The sequence below is a fragment of the Anabrus simplex genome, chromosome 6, assembly GCF_040414725.1.
Source record: "Anabrus simplex isolate iqAnaSimp1 chromosome 6, ASM4041472v1, whole genome shotgun sequence".
Lineage (NCBI taxonomy): Eukaryota > Metazoa > Arthropoda > Insecta > Orthoptera > Tettigoniidae > Anabrus > Anabrus simplex.
Genome location: NC_090270.1, coordinates 278,602,915 through 278,627,200, shown reverse-complemented (window position 1 = coordinate 278,627,200; position 24,286 = coordinate 278,602,915). Strand labels below are relative to the sequence as shown.

Here is a 24,286-nt window from a genome sequence, read left to right as displayed (position 1 = left end):
AAGGTACAGCCTAAGCATTGCCTTGTGTGAAAAAAGGCAAACCACGGGAAACCATCTTCAGGGCTGTCGTCGATGGCATTCGAAACGACTATCTCCCGAATGCAATCTCATGGCTACGTGAACAAGACCGCATGGCCAACTAGCTCGGTGTCTATGTTTCTATTGTATGTTTCGACTCTCTTGTGCCCCTTGAATATTCTGGAAGTCGAAACTAGAATAATCAATCGTATTCTGACCGCAGCCCGAAGATATTAAAACTAGAAGAGTAGTCTCGCTTTGAAATGGACTAGTTGGTGTTGGGTTGTTGTTTAGTTAGGAATTGTGAGCTGAGAGTTGAGAGTGTGGAGCGGTCACGTGAACTGACTATGCGAGTTATCGGTCTTGTCTGGAGTCGAGCCAAATGTACAGCAGTCCTGCGTTGTGATAGCCAGCAGACGTGTTTACGAATCCGTCCACATGGAACTGCTGTGTAAAGCGACCGCGGTGTGTACGAAGTGAAGTGAAAACTGAAGCTGAAATCTGTCAATCATGATTATGGAGGATCACAAGCTTTAGTAAAGACTGCCAGCCGAAGACCAACTGCGTGGACAAGAGTCTTTTAAAAATTCCCAGTAATTAGTCAAGTGATGTTATTCATCTTGTGCGTGTGTTCTGAGTCATCCTCCCTTAAATTATTTCAATAAAACAACCACTATTTGATTCCTAACAATATTTAATAATTTTCTAGACAGCTCAATATGTGGTCGTACAACAGTTCTTTTAGATTCATGTGACAGATGAAATCCATGTGGTTGAACTTCTCTGATGGAACCTTTCGAACTTCAGCTACATTTGGTAGAATAGTTGACATGTACAGAACTCCCTGAAACAGAGAAATATCACTCATTAATTCTAACAAGCTACTTATATTAAAAGCTCCCTCTATGGAGTTCAAGATAGCGGGTTCAAACCCAGTAGAGGTAGTCGGATTTTTGAAGAGTGGATAAAAATTCCATTCGACACTCCGTGTCGTACGATGTTGGCATGTAAAAGATCTCTGGTGGCACTCAGCGATTGACGCCCAATGGAGATACAATTTACTCCGCCATCTGCAGGCCTAGGGAGAGTAAAAAGGGATGTCGAAAACGATGAGCAAGCAGCCAGAAGGCGTCAAATTAAATTGCTTGCACACGATAGCTGAGACCATACAATTATTATTATCAGAAGCGATTAAAATCCGGCCTAGCCGGGAATCGAACATGGGAACCTCTGAATGGAAGGCAGTACGCTGACGAGTGAGGTTGGGAAGCTCCAGATCGGTCCGTTCCGTAGCCTTTCTTTCTTTCTTTCTTTCTTTCTTTCTTTCTTTCTTTATTTCCTTCCTTCTTTTCTTTTTTTGCTACTTTAGCGTCCACTAACACATCAAAGGTATTTTGGCAACGCAAGAATGGAAAAGAAGTGCGATTGGGAAGGTAGCGACCGTGACCTTAATTAAGGTACAGTCCCAGCATTTGCCTGGTGTGAAAGCGGAAAGTCACAGAAAACCATTTTCAAGGCTGTCGTCGATAGTATTCGAACCCAACGGCATCATCATCTTCATCATCATCATCATCTGGTGAGGACAAATGTCCAGTTTATATTGGGATTTACAACGCGCACTCTCTCTCCGTTGGTTCTCACTGTCCATTACCACTAATTCACTCACTCTTCGTTCACGAGCACTACAGTCTCACTCACAAAGGAACCCTTCCATCTATAAGTTTCCGCTCTGATTGAGATTTAGTACAACTTCAGTACGAATACTTTATTCAGCCATATCAAAATTAGATGCCTAGTCGTGTATTTAGCTCCTGTTTTCTTGTGTCAAAGTTTGATCATTTAAGACAGAAGTGAGCGGTGGGATGCAGGTACACACATTACTTCCCCACCTCTACCTGCTTCCCGCCATTCACTCCTATCTACTCTGTGCTTAAATGAGCAAATCTCGACACACCAAAACAGGTACTAAGTATACGACCAAGCATCTAATTTTGATATAGATGAATAAAATATTCCTACTGAAGTCGTTGCACGAAATCTCAATCAGATCGAAGACTTACAGCTAGAAGAGTTTCCTTGTCACTAACGCAGCTACTTCCAGGATGGTATTCGCTGTCCACACACTCCGGTAGAACTCTGTTCACAATCCCTTGCCGATATCCAGTGTTCTCTTCCACGTTGCACCAGGACCCGTGACGTCCTCCCACAACAGTTGGCGAAAGAGACGAAAACACACGATAACAGGCACACAGAACTAGCCCACAGTTCTAACAGGTAGACACCCTAGCAGACAAGCGCAATCAGCTCAGGCTGTAACTCACACTCGACTACTGACTGACCGAGCTCGCACGAAGCTCACTAGCACTGAACTCGTGACTGTAGCATACTCTTCGCTCTACTTTGCTCACTGGCTGAGCTCCAACTGAACTGAACCAAACTCGCAGTTCGCGCTGGACTTATACCAGGTGGCTCCCGAACGCCGTACTTTCTACTTACAAATATCCCGCATGCACAAATGATGAATGGGATGTCTACCAACTGATTTTCAGGGGCACTACTGCCAGCAGGTAGGTTACGTCAGAATATGAAGAGAGAAGGACCAGCCTGTCACTCGCAGCATGTTACTCAGCGTTACAGGTCTAATGCACCCCTTGCAATAGTAAACATCGTTTTCCACCGCATATTTCTAGGCTGGTGTATGGTACAGCCGCACAATATTTGCTGTCAGCATATTGGCAATGGATAGTGTGTTCAGCAGCGACAAATACACAGATATTATTTTAATCTGGACAACCTGGTCGGAATGCAGCCGAAGCTCCAAACACACATTGGCCAATGCCTTCTAGACACGTATTTCACCTAACAGTATTCGTTTTTGTTTCATACAAGCAACTCTATTATCGAGTTGAATTTCTACACGTTTATAAATTAATAAGTTATTAAATTTCCTTTTCTGCATCTTTGGCGTGTTTACAAACAGTAGCGGTGATTAGGGGATGGAGCGAGGAGTGACAGTGGCACCCTCCCCCCAACTTTTTTGAGTAAACATTACATTTTTTTCCACTTTAGCCAGCTGTAACTAGAAATTTAAAAAAAAGCTATTTGTACAAGCCTTGTTGTCTTATCTGCTAATTCATTCCTTTATTTTTGAATTATTAACATAATTGTTGGTGGAAATACGCACAAAATGTCGTTCGTCACGGCTAAACGATTTGTATAGCGCTACGGCAGGTAGTGGAGACTTTGCATATGCTGTGAGGAAGAGTAGTAGGGGTACATCATTTTTGACAAGGTCGTGGACACTGAGTTATAATTCACGCGCTTGCCGCGCGCATCCATCAGTCTGGCACTCTCTTTTAGTGCAAATTAGTTTCTTAGTGTGTATTCAAATACAAAAATGATTTTAATAGAATAATCGTGCCGTACTTCTATTTAATTGTACCAGCCGTGTGGTTAGGGGCGCGCAAATGTGAGTTTGCACCCGGGAGATAGTGGTTCCGATTCCACTGTCGGCAGCCCTGAAGATGGATTTCCGTGGTCTCCCATTTTCACACCAGGCAAGTGCTGGGGCTGTACCTTAATTAAGGCCACGCCCTCTTCCTTTCCACGCGTAGCCCTTTCCTGTTTCACCGTTGCCATAAGCCATAACTGTGTCGCTGCGACGTGAAGTCAATTGTAAAACAAATGTAATTTCAACGGGAGATAATATCAACTTTACTTTCACCGGACTAAATTCTTTCGTTTGTGTTATGTTATTTATTATGTAAATGTAATTAACCTGCCCCGTGGTTTATTTGTAATAATACTTTTTTGAGATTGTGATAAACTGCTTTATACTAAAACTTTCACCAGGTCTCGCAAACAAACCACTGGGCAGGTTAAATAGATTTACTTAATAAATAATATAACACAAAACAAATAATTTAGCCCAGTGAAAGGAACGTTGGTATTAACTCCCGTTGAAATTACAATTACAATTGAATTTATTTTACAATTGGCTTTACGTCCGCCTCTGTGGTGTAGTGGTTAGTGTGATTAGCTGCCATCTCCGGAGGCGCGGGTTCGATTCCCGGCTCTGCCACGATGTTTTGAAAAGTGGTACGAGGGCTAGAACGTGGCCTTCTCAGCCTCGGGAGGTCGACTGGGTAGAGGTGGGTTCGATTGCCACCTCAGCCCTCCTCGAAGTGGTTTTCCGTGGTTTCCCAATTCTCCTCCAGGCAAACGCCGGGATGGTCCCTAACTTAAGGCCACGGAAGCTTCCTTCCCTTGTAGTTGTCTAACACTTGCAAACTTCCCATCCGCCCACCAAGGCCCCAGTTCAGTATAGCAGGTGAGGCCGCCTGGGCGAGGTACTGGTCATTCTCCCCAGTTCTATACCGACCCAATGTCTCACCCTCCAGGAATCTAACCTTGAGGCAGTTGAGGTGGGATCCCTTGCTGAGTCCGAGGAAAAATCAACCCTGGAGAGTAGGCAGATTAAGAAGAAGAATTGGTTTTACGTCGCACCGACACAGATACGACTTATGGCGACGATGAGACAGGAAAGGAATACACGTGGAAAGGAAGAGGCCGTGACCTTAATTAAGGTACAGCCCTAGCACTTGCCTGGTGTGAAAATGGGAAACCACGGAAAACCATCTTCAGGCCTGCCGACAGTAGGAATCGAAACCACTATCTCCCGCGTGCAAGCTCACAGCCGCGCGCCCCTAACCCCATGGCCTGCACGCTCGGTGCAATTAAATAGAAGTACGGTATGATTATGTAATTAAAATCATTTAATATTTGAATACACACTAGGAAACCAACAGACGCTAAACGAGACTGCCAGACTGACGGATGCTTGCGGCAATCGGGTGAATTATAACTCAGTGCCCACGACCTTGTGAAACAAATATGTACCCCTACTACCATTCCTCACAGCACATGCAAAGTCTCCACTACTTGCCGCAGCGCTATACAAATCGGTTAGCCGCGACGAACGGCACATTTGCGCATTTCCCCCAATAATTATGTTAATAATTAAAAAATAAAGGAAATAATTAGCAGATAAGAAAACAAGGCTTGTACAAATAGCCTTTTTTTAAAAATAATTCCGAGTTCCAGCTGGCTAAAGTGGAAAAAATGTAATGTTTATTCCAAACAATATGTGGGGGGGGGGGAAGGTGCCACTGTCCCTCCTCGCCCCACCCCTAATCACCGCTACTGTTTGTAAACACGCCAAAGATGCAGAAAACGAAATTGAATAACTTATTAATTTATAAACGTGTAGAAATTCAAATCGATAATAGAGTTGCTTGTATGATACAAAAACGAACACTGTTAGGAAAAATACGTGTGAAGAAGGCATTGGCCTACGTTTCTTTGGAACTTCGGCTCCATTCCGACCAGGTTGTCCAGATTAAAATAATGTCTGTGTATTTGTCGCTGCTGAACACACTATCCATTGCCGATATGCTGACAGCAAATATCGTGCGGCTGTACCATACACCAGCCTAGAAATATGCTGTGGAAAACGAGGTTTACTATTGCAAGGGGTGCATTAGACCTGTAACGCTGAGTAACATGCTGCCAGCGAACAGGCTGGTCCTTCTCTCTGCATATTCTGACGTAACCTACCCGCTGGCAGTAGTGCCCCTGTGAAAATCAGTTGGTAGACATCCCATTCATCATTTGTGCATGCGGGACATTTGGAAGTAGAAAGTACGGCGTTCTTGAGCCACCTGGTATATACCTGGGCGGCACTTCGAGATACTTTGGTCAGTCGAACCCCATAGAAACCTCCAGATATAGAATGCTCTGGGTTCTCGGGCCTCGTCGTTTCTGTACTCTTCCGGGAATATAAACCGGGACACTCTGAACGGAAGTATTATAATATTATAAACCTCACTAATTTCGCTGAGTGTAAGGTAATTTAAATAACCTCTTTAAGTCGAATTGGGTCCGCCTCTGTGGTGTAATGGTTAGTGTGATTAGCTGACACCTCGGGAGGCCTGGGTTCGACTCCCGGCTCTGTCACAAAATTTGAAGAGTGGTACGAGGACTGGAGCGAGGTCCACTCAGTCTCCTGAGGTCAACTGAGTAGAGGTGTGTTCGGTTCCGACCTTAGCCATCCTCGAAGTGGTTTTACGTGGTTTTCCCACTTCTTCTCCAGGCAAATGCCGGGATGGTATCTAACTTAAGACCATGGCTGCTTCCTTTTATCTTCCTTGCCTATCCCTTCCAATCTTCTCATCCCCAAAAGGACCCTGTTCAGCATAGCAGGTCAGGCCGCCTGAGCGAGGTACTTGTCCTCATCTCTAGTTGTACATCCCCGACCAAAGTCCCACGCTCCAGGATACTGAGTTCGATGGAAAACAATTCCTGGAGGGTAAACAAATTAAGAAGTTGAAGAAGTGCTACAATTGGCTTTACGACGCACCGACACAGATAGGTCTTATGGCGACGATGGGATAGGAAAGGCGGTCGTGGTCTTAATTAAGGAAGAGCTCCAACATTTTTCTGGTGTGAAAATAGGAAACCACGGAAAACCGCCTTCAGTGTTGCTGAATGTGGGGTTCGAACCTACCATCTCACGGATGCAACCTCACAGCTGCGCGTCTCCAACCGCATGGCCAACTCGCCCGTTAGAATAAGAAGAATCAGACTATTGTTATTATAATTAGTTTTGTTATTATTGAACTATTCCACTCATCTGCGCAAAATAGCTTTGTAATTGGATGTTACCTATTTACTTGACAGTCATTTCTGTGAATATCGAAGGAATTTCAATGTCTAAACAACAAATGATACGCGAATTATGCCGTGAACTGATGTGTGATGTCCTTTGCATACAAGAAATTCATAGAGATACTCAGCAGAGACGACCATGTATACCTGGTTTGCAGTTAGTGGTAGAAATTCCACATGCTGCAAATGGAAGTGCTATTTTTGCCAAACACGAATGCAAGTCAAGATTGCCAATTTTACCCACGAGAATAACATTGAGATCATAACCTTGGAGCTTAGTAGTTTTGTGATCACGTCAGTTTACAAGCCGCCTTCAGAGAAATACTCTTTTGCTCCTCCTTACAACATTGATTCAAAAGAAAAAACATCTGTAGTAATACGAGATTTTAACAGCCATAGTCATGTTTGGGGATACATACATGAGGATGAAAACGGTAAAGCTGTTCAATCATGGGCCTAAATCAATTCTCTCTCCCTCATTAATGACAGTACACTACCTTCTTCCTTCAAAAGTGGAAGGTGGCAACAAGTGTACAACCGTGATCTCCTCTTTGTAAGTGAAAACGTAGCACAGCAATGCAACAAATCTGTGTGTTTTCCTATCCCCAGCACATAGCGCACACCGATAATGTGTTGACTTTTCTAGAAGAAGGTATAACTTCAAGAAGGCAGATTGGTGAAATTCTCTAAAAAGTTGGATGGAAAAGTTCAAGATGATCAATTTGTTGAGTTTGTTATAATCTGTTATAATCTGTTCCAAGAGGTGGCGGGACGACCTATCTTCAGAGTGTGACTTCAGAAGCAGTTACACTGCTTGAGGAGTATTATACACGATATGATGAAAGTCCATTCAGTGAGGAAACATCTCACACAGCTAGATCTGTTCTCTCCTCAATCTGTGAGGTAAAGAAGAAACAGTGGGAAAAATTGATGGCGGAATGTGATATGAGCAGGAGCAGTCAAGAGGATTGGAGACTTCTAAGACGACTGAATAATGATCCTTCACAGGCAAATACGTATGCGAATGTTCGAGCTGATCAAATTGCCCGTTAACTCCTAGAAAATGGGAAACGCCCTTCTACAACCAAGTCCGGTATGAAGACATTTGAGAGAAAATCTGACCAAGAAACTACTATCTTGCTACGACCCTTTACTCAGCCTGAGTTAGATCTCACCCTGAATAAATGCCAAAATGGGAAGGCTGCAGCCTTGATTACATAATAGTTGAGCAGAATAGAACTTTGGCCCGATAACTAAGTGTTTGTTGGTAGATCTGATGAATAACTGTGTCCGATCTTGTAAGATTCCCAAACTCTGGAGGAAAACTAAAGTTATAGCTATTCGTAAACCAGGCTAGGATAAGTATGATACTAGAATTTACGGTCCTACCTCTATCCTCTATCATTTGTGTGAAGTTCTTGAAAGGCTCATTCTAAATAGAATAACGGAGAAGATGGAGGCAGTCTACATACCTCAAGAGGCTGGATTCAGATCAGGGAAGAGTTGCACGTATTAGGTGTTGAAACTAACACAGCACATAGAAGATGGTTTCCAAAGGAAAGAGATTACAGGAGCTGTATGTATAGAGCTAACAACGGCTTATGATACAATAAATCATAGACTACTTCTTATGAAACTTTATAATACTAGCAAACATTACCAACTAACTTGCTTCATAAGGAATATTCTTGAAAATAGGAGACTTTTGATTGGATTTTAAGAACAAAGAAGCAGATGGAGATCGTAGAGGAACGGATTACCCCAGGGTAGTGTGCTCTCTCCAGTGCTGTTCAACGTTTATACTAACGATCAATCATTACCTGAGGGAACAAAGAGTTTTATCTATGCAGATGATTGTGCAATACTTGCTCAAGCTCATTATTTTGAAAATGTTGAACAGACACTTACTAAGGCATTGGCAGAATTATCTGACTATTATAGGGAGAACCACCTGAGACCAAATCCCAGTAAAACACAGACTTGCACTTCCACCTTGAAAACAGACAGGCAGCAAGAACCCATAATATTACCTGGGAAGAAATAACACTAGAACACCGCACAAGTGAAAAATATCTAGGAATCACCCTCGATCGCGCTATAGCTTACAGGAGGAATTGCCTGAATACAAAAAAAAAGCTGCAGGCAGAAACAACACAATAAGGAAGTTAACAGGCACAACATGGGGAGCTAACTTTTCCACTGTAAGAACATCTTCCCTTCCACTCTGTTACTCTGCCGGAAAGTATACAAGCCCAGTGTTGTCTCGATCTAGTTATGCCAAATTAGTAAATGCTGCTCTTAACGATACTTGTCAGACCATCACTGGGTGCTTAAAGCCCACTCCGCTAGACAAGCTTCATTGCCTTGCTGGTATTGCACCTCCTGACATCCGTAGAGAGGTAGCGGAAAAACGTGAGATGAACAAGGTTCGAACTTCTCAAGCACAGCCAGAAATCCCACGACTAAAATCAAGGAACATTTCCCACAGAACAACTGAGGCACTTGTCGGAACAACACAGCATTCTCGACCTGATCTCTGGTGTGCAAGGTTTAACAGCCCTGAAGGATGGCTCACACCCTGTGAAAAACTTCCCGCTAGATACACAGAGAAACGGACCACATGGAGATCGCTCAATAGATTGCGATCAGGTGTTACTAAAGGCAAGAATAACTTAATGAAATGGAGTTTCCGTACGTAGTCGCCGCTATGTGAATGTGACGAAGTGCAGACATCCTCCCACCTTTTCCAATGCAGTCAGTTTCCAAAATCATGTACTCTTGAAGACCTGATTTGTGCTACACCAAATGCAATCGACGTTGCTAACCTCTGGGCAGCAATAGTGTAAACGAACTGTCAATTCAATGTTATATTGTTCACGTATCATACACATATTATGCATTATTACCATATTAACTTCAATCCTTGTAAGTGCTTCTGACACGAATAAACCTGTTTAAATACTTCGTAATACTGACCTCTTCCGGAACGCGCTTGTCAGTGGCTCCGTAGTGAATGGATACTGGGGCAGTCACCCGAGTCACGTCGTACTCCGCAGGCTGGTTTGAACCATACATTTGCAGGTTGACTTCTGGACCGTAGTCGAACTGCTGGAATCTACCTGCAACAAAAACGAAAACCCCAGTTTAGAATATGGTTATCAGCGCAAAAGTAGCATAAGGAATATTTCTTTCGTGCGATATCAGACTTTCCGGCCCCGGAATCCGGCGTAGAAACATGTTATTGTGCTGAAACTTCGTGAATGTTAGTAGCAGATAGCTTTGCCCACTGTAGACACTGAGGGTAGGTCATAAATTTCTATTTTAGCCAGTGGCGGTTGGTGCAGGAAATCAGTTGTGTGCTGTAACCCATATCCCCTCCAAAAAATAAAAATATTTAGAAATATACCGGTATGCGGTTTTCAAGAGGCTCTCCACTGAGTTTTCCACATTGAACAAACACGAAAACTACCCAACACATATATTACATTCCTCATAAAAAGAATTATATAATTAAACACACAATAACAGCTGCAATGGCAAAATATTCACGAACTTAAACACTTGGTGTGAGCGCGCAAAAACAGAACTTCCCAGTGTTACCAACATCATCGAAATAAAACCAGCAACGTCGTAATGCAAAATTACATGGTGCGTTTTTATAGTGACATTTTAAAACTAGCCATTTTAATTAAAGAAAATCACAATATCATGTCCTTATTTTGACATCATAAAAAGTACAATTTTTATAGTTCACCGATTTACAAATGAGGCTATAGAATAGCCAAGTTGGTAGTATTCTATCCTCTTTCCCTGGCGGGAACTGCTCTACAGTATTTTGTTTTCCCGGTTGCTTTGAGCGATCCCCTACCGCTGAGTCAAGAGTGTGCCACCTGCCACCTTCTCACATCGATCGTAATGCAAGTGTGACTGGTGCTAGTGCTGCCTCTCTGTGGTCGAACGAAGATTCGCTGTGAAGTGATGCCTTGGCTGTTGTTTCCACAGCCTATCGGAAGAATTGGACACGCATGCACAAAAGGCAGAGTTCCTGGTTCCTGGATAAAGGCTCAGGTATTCTCACTGAGCTGTGATCGCACAGCCTCCCGGCGTGGAGCGCACGGGTATTATACTGTAGTTACCTGGTTGTGAGGGGAATTCAATAATTTCCTGTTCTTTGGCTGACGTCTTTTTCAATGCATTGTATTTGATTGTAGATAATATTTTTAAAGTAATTTATTTTGCAAATAGGCAATGTGCGGCAGCACTTCAGCACATAAGGTACAGCCGCCCCTGATTTTAGCCCAATATTCGCATTTCCTCCGAAATGTTGGTTAGGCCAATATTGTACTGCTATCCCCAATTTTTCCTTTATGAATCAGTGGTAGAGTATCGGCCTCCAAATCCCAAGATAGCGGGTTCAAACCAGGCAGAGATAGTTAGACTTTTGAAGATAGAATAATTCCATTCACTACCCCATGTTATGGAATAATGTATTTATGCCCCGTCCTAAAAACAGTCTAGAACTGACTATATCGCCGTGGAAATTCTTTTCATACAAACTTTTATCATACGTGGTTTCTTCCGTACTATAAGTGATCTTGGAATTGCTCATCTCATGTTAATTATATTTCCGTCTGTGGACTGAAAGCGAACTCCTCTAAGGTTTCATGCATATGTATTAATTGAAGTGGCCTTTTACTGAGCCTTCTGCAGAGTGCTGCGATCTTGCACTAGCGATCTAAACAGGTCGCCCCTCCTACCGCTCTTCGACCAATCAGAGCGCGACCGCTTCGTTTGAGAGCAAAGACCGGCGTACTACACACGTGTAGATGGACCATCTGAACAGGATTTTCTACAACTCACCTGATCAGTGCAATCACCACATTCCTCGACAATAGAGCATGAGTGAGAAGTGTGGAACAGGTATCGACACTGGATATCTGCCAGTTACGCCACAGGTAATAGTCAGGTACGCAGCAGACGTAGAGAAGAAGTTAACGAAAGCCTTGCGTAAACTCGCGGTTTCTTCCATGATTATTTAGAATATCAGGGATTTCAACCAATCAACAGCTGTTTCTCATGGCAAAATTATCGATTCGAATTATCGTCGTACCAAAGTCCACTTGTTTTTTTTACAAATTCGTCAAAACAATGAACTCAAACATCTTCATATACGGATGAGTCAATAAAACAATAACACTGACAACTTTCACAGGCAGAACGTCACGTGAAGAGGTCATAACATTAGTGGATACAACAACAACAACAACAACAACAACAACAATAATAATAATAATAATAATAATAATAATAATAATAATAATAATAATATACATACGTCTTAATTATAGACCGTTATGCCTTTCAGCGTTCAGTCTCTGAAAGGCTCTATGGACTTACTAAACTTCGCCACAATTCTCTATTTGCAATTATTGCTGTGGCCTCATTTAGTTCTCTACCTCGTATCTTTAATTCATTACAAACTGAGTCTAACCAACGTTGTCTTGGTCTCCTTCTACTTTTCTTACCCTCTGTAACAGAGTCGAATATTCTCCTAGGTATCCTATCCTCCTCCATTTGCCTCACATGATCCCAACACCGAAGCCGGTTTATGCGTACAGTTTCATCCATCGAGTTCATTCCTAACTTAGCCTTTCTCTCCTCATTCGGAGTACCTTCCTGCCATCGTTCCCTCCTGTTTGTACCAGCAATCACTCTCGCTACTTTCATGTCTGATACTTCTAACTTATGAATAAGATATCCTGAGCCCACCCAGCTCTCACTCCCTTAAAGCAAAGTTGGTTTGAAAACAGTTTTGTCCGGGAGCTGACTTCCTTCTTACAGAATACTGTTGATCGCAACAGCGAACTCACTGCATTAGCTTTACTGCACCATGATTCAATCTCCCGGGAGAACTCACATCCTAAATACCTGAAATTATCTACCTGTTCCAGCTTTGTATCACCAATTTGACATTCATTTCTCTTGGATTTCTTGCCTAATGACATCAAGTTAGTCTTCGAAGGCTAATTTTCATGCCATAATCATTGTACCTGTTTTCAGGTTCCAAGACATTAGGCTGCCAGCTTCCGGCACAATCTGCCATTAACCAAGTCGTCAGCATAGGCCAAACTGCTTACTACATTCCCACCTAACTGAATCCAATCTTGGATTTAGGAGGTCAAATGGACTGCATCACGACTGACTTGTCAAAAGCATTTGATATCGTGGATCATTGGAGACTACTGGAAAAAATGAGTGCAACTGGACTAGACAAAAGAGTGACTGAATGGGTTGCTATATTTGTAGAAAATAGATCTCAGAGAATTAGAGTAGGCGAAGCTTTATCTGACCCTGTAATAATTAAGAGGGGAATTCCTCAAGGCAGTGTTATTGGACCTTTATGCTTTCTTATATATATATAAATGATATGAGTAAACAAGTGGAATCAGAGGTAAGGCCTTTTGCGGATGATGTCATTCTGTATACAGTAATAAATAAGTTACAAGATTGTGAGCAATTGCAACGTGACCTCGATAATATTGTAAGATGGACAGCAGGCAATGGTATGTTGATAAACGGAGTTAAAAGTTAGGTTGTGAGTTTCACAAATAGGAAAAGTCCTCTCAGCTTTAATTACTGCGTTGATGGGGTGAAATTTCCTGTAGGGGATCATTCTAAGTATCTATGTGTTAATATAAGAAAAGATCTTCATTGCGGTAATCACATAAATGGGATTGTAAATAAAGGGTACAGATCTCTGCACATGGTTATGAGAGTATTTAGGGGTTGTAGTAAGGATGTAAAGGAGAGAGCATATTTGTCCCTGGTGAGACCTCAACTAGAGTATGGTTCCAGTGTATGGGACCCTCACCAGGATTACCTGATTCAAGAACTGGAAAAAATACAAAGAAAAGCAGCTCGGTTTGTTCTGGATGATTTCCGACAAAAGAGTAGCGTTACAAAAATGTTGCAAAGTTTGGGATAGTAAGAACTGGGTGAAAGAAGACGAGCTGCTCGACTAAGTGATGTTCCGAGCTTTCAGTGGAGAGATGGCGTTGATTGACATTAATAGACCAATAAGTTTGAGTGGCGTCTTTAAAAGTAGGAAAGATCACAGTATGAAGATAAACTTGGAATTCAAGAGGACAAACTGGAGCAAATATTCGTTCATAGGGAGGGGAGTTAGGGATTGGAATAACTTACCAAGGGAGATGTTCAATAAATTTCCAATTTCTTTGAAATACTCTAAGAAAAGGCTAGGAAAACAGCAGATAGGGTATCTGCCACCTGGCGAGTGCCCTAAATGCAGATCAGTATTGCTTGCTTGCTTGCTTGCTTGGTTGCTTGCTTGCTTGCTTGCTTGCTTGCTTGCTTGCTTGCTTGATTGATTGATTGATTGATTGATTGATTGATTGATTGATTGATTGATTGATTGATTGATTGATTGATTGATTGATTGATTGATTGATTGATTGATTGATTGATTGATTGATTGATTGATTGATACCATTCTGCAGATGATCCACGAACAACAAAGATGAGAGATTACAGCGTGGTATAATCCCTGTACGTACCCTGAACCAAGAACTCTTACCATGAATTCACACTGCAGCCCAGTTTTACAAATGCCTCTGATTGATTTTAATAATCTACCCTTAATAGCACAGTCCCCCAGTACGGCGAAATTTTTTCCCTCGGTACCCTGTCATATGCTTTCTCTAGATCTACGAAATATAAACATAACTGCTTATTATTCTTGTAGCATTTATAAATTACCTGGCGCACACTAAACATCTGATCCTGACAGCTCCTCTGTGGTCTGAAACCAAAGTTTTCATCCAGTCCTATCAACCACTGATTGCACCCTCCCGTTCGAGGTGCCAGTGAATACTTCGCCTGGAATATTACTCAGTGAGATACCTCGATAGTTGTTGCAATCCATCCTGTTCCCTTGCTTAAGCAACTACTGCTTTTGTCCAATCTTAAGGTACCTTACCAACAGTCCATGCTAATCTTATTACTCTATAAAGCCATTTCACACCTGACCTTCCCACTGTACTTTACCATTTCAGGTCTAATTTCATCTATTCGTGCTGCTTTATGACAAGGGGTCTATTCACCAAACTTTTCCACTTACTCAAGAGTAATTTCACCAATATAATTTTCCTCTCCCTATGACCTCGGTTGTTCGCGACACCACCAGGAAGATTTCCGTTTACGTTGAGAAGATTTTCAAAATATAACCTCCACCTGTCCAGTGATTCCCTGGGATCTATTATGAGTTCACCTGAATTACCAAAAAAACCTGTTCATTTCCATTTTCCATCCCTTCCTAAGATTCTTTATTATTGTCCAGAAAGATTTCCCTGCTGCTTGACCTAGCCATTCCAGGTTATTACCAAAATTTTTCCACGAATTCTTTTTGGATTCAACAACTATATATTTCGCTCTGTTTCCTTCATCTACGTACAATTCCCTGTCTGCATCAGCCTTTGTTAGGAGACATTTCTGAAAATACATTTTTTTTTACGTTCTCAAGCTGCTCTCGCTTCATAATTCCACCAAGATGTTCGCTTTTCCCCATCTTTACACCCAACTGTCCCTAGGCATTCCCTTTCTGTTTCTACTACAGCATCCCTGTATGCCACCCATTCTCTTTCGATATCCTGAACCTGCTTACTGTCCACTGTTCGGAACTTCTCACTAATCATATCCATGTACTTCTGTGTAATTTCCTCGTCCTGGAGATTCTCTACCCTTATTAGTTTGCAGACAGATTTCACTTTCTCTATCCTATGCCTAGAGATAGTTCACTACAGAGTAGATAGTGGTCTACATCATCGTAAAATCCCCCAAAACCCCGTACATTCCTAACAGATCTCCTGAATTCGAAGTCGGATAAGATATACAGTAGTCTATTATGGATCGGCCACCCCTAGCCTCCCATGTGTAGCGGTGAATAGCCTTATGCTTGAATAATGTATTCGTAACTGATAAACCTATACTAGCACAGATTTTAAGCTTACGCTTCCCTATCTTCCCCACATTTACTAATCACCTTTTCGTATCCTTAAGTTCTATTTCCAACTCTCTCATGGAAATCGCCCATTAGCACTATCCTATCCTTGCTGTTACCCTGACTACGGTGTCACTCAATGCTTCATAAGATTTGTCAACTTGATCCTCTTCTGCACCCTCACATGTTCCACCTGTCCAGTGATTCCCTGGGATCTATTATGAGTTCACCTGAATTACCAAAAAAACCTGTTCATTTCCATTTTCCATCCCTTCCTAAGATTCTTTATTATTGTCCAGAAAGATTTCCCTGCTGCTTGACCTAGCCGTTCCAGGTTATTACCAAAATTTTTCCACAAATTCTTTTTGGATTCAACAACTATATATTTCGCTCTGTTTCCTTCATCTACGTACAATTCCCTGTCTGCATCAGCCTTTGTTAGGAGACATTTCTGAAAATACTAGGCTAGGGGTGGCCGATCCATAATAGACTACTGTATATCTTATCCGACTTCGAATTCAGGAGATCTGTTAGGAATGTACGGGCTTTTGGGGGATTTTACGATGATGTAGACCACTATCTACTCTGTAGCTGAGATAATTCTCGTCCTAATTCCTCCAACTGCCATATCTACCCACATAATTCGCTCATTTACGTGCCTAATAGAAACTATGTTGTGTGCAATAGTATTCCTGATAAACAGTCCTACCCATACTCTACCTTCGAATCTGTTCTTTTCTCCGACTGCTAGCCTAAACATTGTTATTTCCAAAGCATATAGTATCTTCTCTTTGGGTGTGATCAGTGTAGTTGCTTGGATTCCGGTTTCTCACCTGGATGGCAGAGGATCGATTCCCGCTCCAACCCGAATCAGAATTTTTTTTAAAAAATAATTTGGTGTCAGAAAGGATATCCAGCTTCAAACCCTCTGCCAAAATTTAGAATTACCAAGCAAGTCACTCAGCAGATTTCCACTCTTAGTAGCTGTAGAGCGTCCGTTACTCTGTGCCGATAGTTTTGCTTTCAGTCAAGAGAGACTGCAGAGAAACAAGTAATTTATTGCGTGTCTATTACTGAGTTTTAATGTCTGGTTGGGTAAACGCCAGGGATTTTTCAAAAACGTACCGAGATCACACGACGTATAGTGCCGAATAGAGCTCCGTTCACCCACTAACTTCACCTGCTTTAAAATCATGATCTTTAAATTCGAAGACCATCAATCTACCACGTGTCCATGAAGGAACTATTTCCATAGCTTATTAACAAGAAACTGACTAGTGATTGCCGTCTGTGTGAGATGGTCAGCAGGCAATGGTATGAAGATAAATGAGGTTAAAAGTCAGGTTGTGGGTTTCACTAACAGGAAATATCCTTTCAGTCTTAGTTAATTACTGCGTTGATGGCGGCGAAAGTTCCTTCAGGATCACTGCAAGTACCCAGGTATAGATTTTCATTGAGGTGTTCACATGAACGGGATTGTAAATTTATTTAGCGTATGGCTAACACATCACATTATAGATACAATAATAATAAATAATATTTACAATTTGAAGTATTTACAGGTTCAAATTATTTACATATTCAACACACAAGGGTGAGAGCAGAAAAAAGTCTCTTGGGTTTCCCTGGTAGGCAGTGAGAGGACACTGCTCCACAATGTGCCGAACTGTTTGCTTCACAGCACCACAACTGCACGCTGCCGAATTAAGTATTCCCCATTTATGGAGGGAGTCGCCACATCTGGGTACAGATTTCTGCACATGGTTATGAGGATATTTAGGAGATGTACTAAGAATGCAAATGAGAGGGTATGTAAGTCTCTGGTAAGACCCCAAGTAGGGTATGTTTCCAGTGTATAAGACCTTAACCAGGATTACCTGTTTCGAGAACAGGAAAAAATCCGAAGATAAGCAGCTCGATTTGTTCTGAGTGATTTCCGACAAAGGAGTAACGTTACGAAAATGTTGCGAAGTTTGGGCTGGGAAGACTTGGGAGAAAGGAGACGAGCTGCTCGACTAAGCGATATGTTCCGAGCTGTCCTTGGAGAGATGGCGTGAAATGACATCTGTACAGGAGTAAGTCTGAGTGGTGTTTTTATAAGTAGGATAGATCATAATATGAAGATAAAGTTGGAATTCAAGAAGAGCAATTGGGGGCAAACATTCATTTAGAGGAAGAGGATTTAGGGATTGGAATAACTTACAAAGGGAGATGTTTAAAGCTATTTCCAAATTCCTTGAAAGTATTTTAGAAACGACTAGGTAAACAGCAGACAGCGAATCTTCCACCTGTGTAACTCAAATGCGGATTTATTGGCTGATTGATTGATTGATTGATTGATTGATTGATTGATTGATTGATTGATTGATTGATTGATTGATTGATTGATTGATTGATTGATTGATTGATTGATTGATTGATTGATTGATTGATTGATTGATTGATTGATTGATTGATTGATTGATTGATTGATTGATTGATTGATTGATTGATTGATTGATCATAGACGTACTATGAACCATAACGCACACAAAACACATTTCTACTTGAACAGACTTTTTCACTTACCAGATTCAATCAGTTGAGTATAATGCTGGCTTGTCTTAGCAGAATTTCCTCCCATTCCAATAACTATCATCATGAGAATATCATCCTGTGAACAAAGATCAGCATTGTTAACTCTGAGGATCCGGAGATAGACGTTGTAAGTGTGGGAGAACCTTCTTAGTAATTACTAAAAAAGCACATTGGTATACAAAGTGATCACATATACTTTACTTTGACGCGTGGTGTGTTTACTGTGGGAAAGAATGGGCTCGTTTGCCGCGTGCTAGTTGAGGTCAGTAGCAGGAAGGTAAACCGTACAACGGAACACAAACAATTGAAGGGCTTATTACCAAAGTTATGCTCCTTCAAGAAATGAAACTTTTCAGGAAACGCAAATTTTTAATCAGTGGATTCCTGATAAGATAACAGACTTAATTTTTCTATGCAGCTACATCGCTTTAAACATAATTTGCTTGTCATGGTGGCTAAAATCCTAATGCAGAGAATACCATTAAAAGGTGGGGGTCAGATCTTCGATTTACGTCACTTCGGAGCGAAAGGGGGTTCGTCAACGCAAATTATGCCGAACGGTGTAGACTAAGTTACAATACAGGTGCTAAAACTTTCAAAAATAATGCTTAATGATATATTTAACCAAAAATTCACAATAATGCCCTATTTATTTACAATTTGTGAATTTCAAAATGCACATAACATGAATAGAAATAAAAAATACCTACAATGTAAAAGAACACAAAATTAATTTATCAAAACCTAATATATGACTGCTAATAAAACAAAGCTGATTATCTTAAGTTAAAGCCGATGAAACCTGTCACAGTCTGTCTTACTCAAGCCCTGGGCCCGACATCGCTTACCATTGCGATTACACGTTTTCGCCAGTTGCCGACCATCACTTCCACACTTTCTAATTTTGTCCTTATTTCTCTGCCATTCTTCTCGTATTCTTTTCATTTTCAATCAACCAACCACTACTGATATGCATTTAGGGCAGGTGGCAGATTCCCTATCTGTTGTTTTCCTAGCATTTTATTAAATGATTCCAAAGAAATTGGAAATTTATTGAACATCTCTCTTGGTAAGTTATTCCAATCCTTAACTCCCCTTCCTATAAACGAATATTTGCCCCAGTTGTCCTCTTGAATTCCATCTTTATCTTCACATTGTGATCTTTCCTACTTTTAAAGACACCTCTCAAACATTTTCGTCTACTGATATAATTCTACTCCATCACTCCACTGACAGCTCGGAACATAACACTTAGTCGAATAGCTCGTCTCCTTTCTCCCAAGTCTTCCCAGTGCAAACTTTGCAACACATTTGTAGCGCTACTATTTGGACGGAAATCACCCAGAAGAAATCGAGCTGCTTATTTTTTGGACTTTCTCCAGTTCCTGAATCAAGTAATCCTGGTGAGGGTCCCATACGCTGTAACCATACTCTAGTTTGGGTCTTACCAGAGACTTATATGCCCTCTCCTTTACATCCTTACTACAACCGCTAAATGCCCTCATAACCACGTGCAGAGATCTGTACCCTTTATTTACAATCATATTTATGTCATTACCCCAATGAAGATCTTTCCTTATATTAACACCTGGGTACTTACAATGATCCCCAAGAGGCACTTTCACCCCATCAATGCAGTAATTAAAACTGAGAGGACTTTTACTATTTGTTAAACTCACAACCTGACATTTAATGACGTTTATCATCATACCATTGCCTACTGTGCATCTCACAACATTATCAAGGTCATTTTGGAGTTGTTCACAATCTTGTAACTTATTTATTACTCCGTACAGAATAACATCATCTGCCAAAAACCTTATCTATGATTCCACTTATTCAGAAATAGCGTTGATATATGTAAGAAAACATAAAGATCCAATAATACTGCCTTGAGGAATTCCCCTCTTAATATTATTACAGGGTCAGATAAAGATTTGCCTACTCTAATTCTCTGCGTTCTATTTTCTAGAAATATAGCCACCCATTCAGTCACTATTCGTTCTAGTTAAATTGCACTCATTTTGCCAGAAGTCTCCCATGATCCACCCTATCAAATACCTTAGACAGGTCAATCGCGATACAGTCCATTTCACTTCCTGAATCCAGGATATCTGCTAATATCTTGCTGGAATCCTACAAGTTGATCTTCAGTGGAATAACCTTTCACAAACCCAAGCTTCCTTCTATCAAGCCAGTTATTAAATTTGCAGACATATCTAATGTAATCAGAAATAATGCTTTGCCAACGCTTACATGCAATGCATGTCAAACTGACTGACCTGTAATTTTTCAGCTTTATGTCTATCACTCCTTCCTTTATGGACAGGTTATTATTTGCCTGCCTCGCCGTTTCTTCATCAAACGTCACCATTTGCACTAATATTCGCCACTATTACAGGAAACCGCAGAGAAATTACGAAACGTGAGCGAAAGAGCAGAGTCCCACCACAATCGGTAAACGGTCAGGTGATATGCGCGCGCCGGGCTGTTGGTCGTGTGGAGTTGCGGTACTTTGGAAATAAATAGAACATATAAATGCAGTTTTAACCAAGATACACTCTACTTTGGAAATAAATACTTTTCCACATGAGAAAGAAATTTTGTGGGAATACATTCCCATGTTCAGCTTGAAATACATAAAAGTGGAGTTGCGTCATTTTGGAAATACGCCCTTCAATTTTGGGATGTTCATTACAGTACTTACCGCATTATGAAAGGAGCTGTTGAACACAATTTTGGCACTCACGTCGAGGAATCCTGGGAATTTCATGAATAATACTATGTTTCATTTCTTTATTGTGAGCGGGTTCATATCGTGCACGTTCTTTCTTTTAATTGGTCCCATAAATGATAATCGTAGGTGGATATTGAGAGACTTACTAGTAACTCTATTCTGGGAAACACTTTGTGATTTATTCCTAGTGTCAGCAGTGGCAGAGACCTATTGAACAAAAAATGTAGATAATCACGCTCTCTGTCTGTAAATTCTCTGAGAGAGAGGATTAGTATGGTATTCATATTAAAAAAACAACCTTAAAAACATTTAAACTCTTTAAGTCTATAGCTTTTTTCAATTGTCAAATTACCAGCGTTTCGCCCGTGTGTAGCAGTGGGCTCATCAGTTGGAATGCTGCACCTTTCCAAGACGCTGGCGCTAGTGTGCCGTTGAGACAACACTGCAAGCTTGCAGTGCCGGTGTCTTGGGAAGGTGTAGCACTCCAACTGATGAGCCCACTGCTACTGTGTGGCGCTAGTATGCCGTTGAGACAACACTGCAAGCTTGCAGTGCCACTGTCTTGGGAAGATGTAGCACTCCAACTGATAAGCCCACTGCTACTCTGTGGCGCTAGTGTGCCGTTGAGACACCGCTGCAAGCTTGCAGTGCCACTGTCTTGGGAAGGTGTAGCACTCCAACTGATAAGCCCACTGCTACTCTGTGGCGCTAGTGTGTCGTTGTGACACCACTGCAAGCTTGCAGTGCCACTGTCTTGGGAAGGTGTAGCACTCCAACTGATAAGCCCACTGCTACTCTGTGTCGCTAGTGTGCCGTTGTGACACCACTGCAAGCTTGCAGTGCCACTGCCTTGGGAAGGTGTAGCACTCCAATTGATAAGCCCACTGCTACTCTGTGGCGCTAGTGTGCCGTTGTGACACCACTGCAAGCTTGCAGTGCAACTGTCTTGAGAAGGTGTAGCACTCCAACTGATAAGCCCATTGCTACTCTGTGGCGCTAGTGTGCCGTTGTGACACCACTGCAAGCTTACAGTGCCACTGTCTTGGGAAGGTGTAGCACTCCAACTGATAAGCCCACTGCTACTCTGTGGCGCTAGTGTGCCGTTGTGACACCACTGCAAGCTTGCAGTGCCACTGTCTTGGGAAGGTGTAGCACTCCAACTGATAAGCCCACTGCTACTCTGTGGCGCTAGTGTGCCGTTGTGACACCACTGCAAGCTTGCAGTGCCACTGTCTTGGGAAGGTGTAGCACTCCAACTGATAAGCCCACTGCTACTCTGTGACGCTAGTGTGCCGTTGTGACACCACTGCAAGCTTGCAGTGCCACTGTCTTGGGAAGGTGTAGCACTCCAACTGATAAGCCCACTGCTACTCTGTGGCGCTAGTGTGCCGTTGTGACACCACTGCAAGCTTGCAGTGCCACTGTCTTGGGAAGGTGTAGCACTCCAACTGATAAGCCCACTGCTACTCTGTGGCGCTAGTGTGCCGTTGTGACACCACTGCAAGCTTGCAGTGCCACTGTCTTGGGAAGGTGTAGCACTCCAACTGATAAGCCCACTGCTACTCTGTGGCGCTAGTGTGCCGTTGTGACACCACTGCAAGCTTGCAGTGCCACTGTCTTGGGAAGGTGTAGCACTCCAACTGATAAGCCCACTGCTACTCTGTGGCGCTAGTGTGCCGTTGTGACACCACTGCAAGCTTGCAGTGCCACTGTCTTGGCAAGGTGTAGCACTCCAACTGATAAGCCCACTGCTACTCTGTGGCGCTAGTGTGCCGTTGTGACACCACTGCAAGCTTGCAGTGCCACTGTCTTGGGAAGGTGTAGCACTCCATCTGATGAGCCTGCTGCTACTCTGTGACGCTAGTGTGCCGTTGAGACACCGCTGCAAGCTTGCAGTGCCATTGTCTTGGGAAGATGTAGCACTCCAACTGATGAGCCCACTGCTACTCTGTGGCGCTAGTGTGCCGTTGAGACACCGCTGCAAGCTTGCAGTGCCGGTGTCTTGGGATGGTGTAGCACTCCAACTGATGAGCCCACTGCTACAATGTGGGGCTAGTGTGCCGTTGAGACACCGCTGCAAGCTTGCAGTGCCAGTGTCTTGGGAAGGTGTAGCACTCCAACTGATGAGCCCACTGCTACTCTGTGGCGCTAGTGTGCCGTAGAGACACCGCTGCAGGCTTGCAGTGCCAGTGTCTTGGGATGGTGTAGCACTCCAACTGATGAGCCCGCTGCTACAATGTGGGGCTAGTGTGCCGTTGTGACACCACTGCAAGCTTGCAGTGCCAGTGTCTTGGGAAGGTGTAGCACTCCAACTGATGAACCCACTGCTATTCTGTGGCGCTAGTGTGCCGTTGAGACACCACTGCAAGCCTTCAGTGCCACTGTCTTGGGAAGGTATAGCGCTCCAACTGATGAGCCCACTGCTGCACTGTGGCGAAACGCTGGTAATTTCACGATTGAAAAGCCTAAAGTCTTAAAGAGCTTAAATGTTTTTAACATTTGCATTCGGTGAAATTAAATTATGTTTTCCTTCTAGGAAGCTTATTTTGTAAAACAAACCTTATACTTAAAAACAAATATGGTTCTACCATTCTTTCACCACTGATTTCATATCAATAATATTCCCGTCATCATCATCACAATTTTTTATTATTTGTATTCGTTAAGTGTAGTTTCTAATGGCGATAGAGTGTTATATTGGGTACTGGTTAAGTGTAAGCAAGCAGGGGTAGCTTGCCTGCCTCTTACCCGGAGACCCCAGCTTCGATTCCCTGCCAGATTAGCGGATGTTACCAGGATCTGAGGGCTGGTTTGTGGTTGACTCAGTCTACGTGATTACAGTTGAGGATCTATCTCACTGTGAGATGGCAGCCCCGGTCTAGAAAGCCAGGAATAATGGCCGAAAGGATTCGTCGTGCTGGCCACACGTCAAATCGTAATTTGAAGGCCTTCGGGCTGAACAATGAAGGCGAAAGCGCTGTGCCATGGGAATTGGTTTTCTAAGTGAAGAATAAATAAATAAATATTATGTATAGAATGGTCGGAATCAAAGTGAACCGTCTACATAAGCGTTAGAGAGTTGGTCATACTGATAAATAATTGGAAAAAATAATTCGACATCTTGAGCAAATGTAATTTTATCAGCTGCTGAAGTTAGCAAATCAAATTATTTCGCGGGGGAGTTTAAATGGGCTTTGCGAGGCGGTGTGGCT

General features: G+C 42.3%; 1 protein-coding gene across 3 annotated transcripts in view; it reads right to left on the bottom strand.

Moving 5' to 3' along the window:
- Window positions 1-706: 706 nt before the first annotated feature.
- Window positions 707-24,286, bottom strand: part of LOC136875738 (lipase 1) — a 141,029-nt gene continuing 117,449 nt past the window's right edge. For 2 of the 3 annotated variants that reach the window (XM_068228112.1, XM_068228113.1), the window contains 3 exons: window positions 18,325-18,413; window positions 9,721-9,859; window positions 707-862 (listed from right to left, as the gene is read on the bottom strand). In XM_068228112.1, the coding sequence (XP_068084213.1) occupies window positions 713-862; window positions 9,721-9,859; window positions 18,325-18,413 (378 nt within the window). In that variant the 3' untranslated portion in view covers window positions 707-712. Of the gene's footprint in view, window positions 863-9,720; window positions 9,864-18,324; window positions 18,414-24,286 lie in introns of all 3 variants that reach the window. The other variant, XM_067149310.2, reaches the window with a different exon arrangement.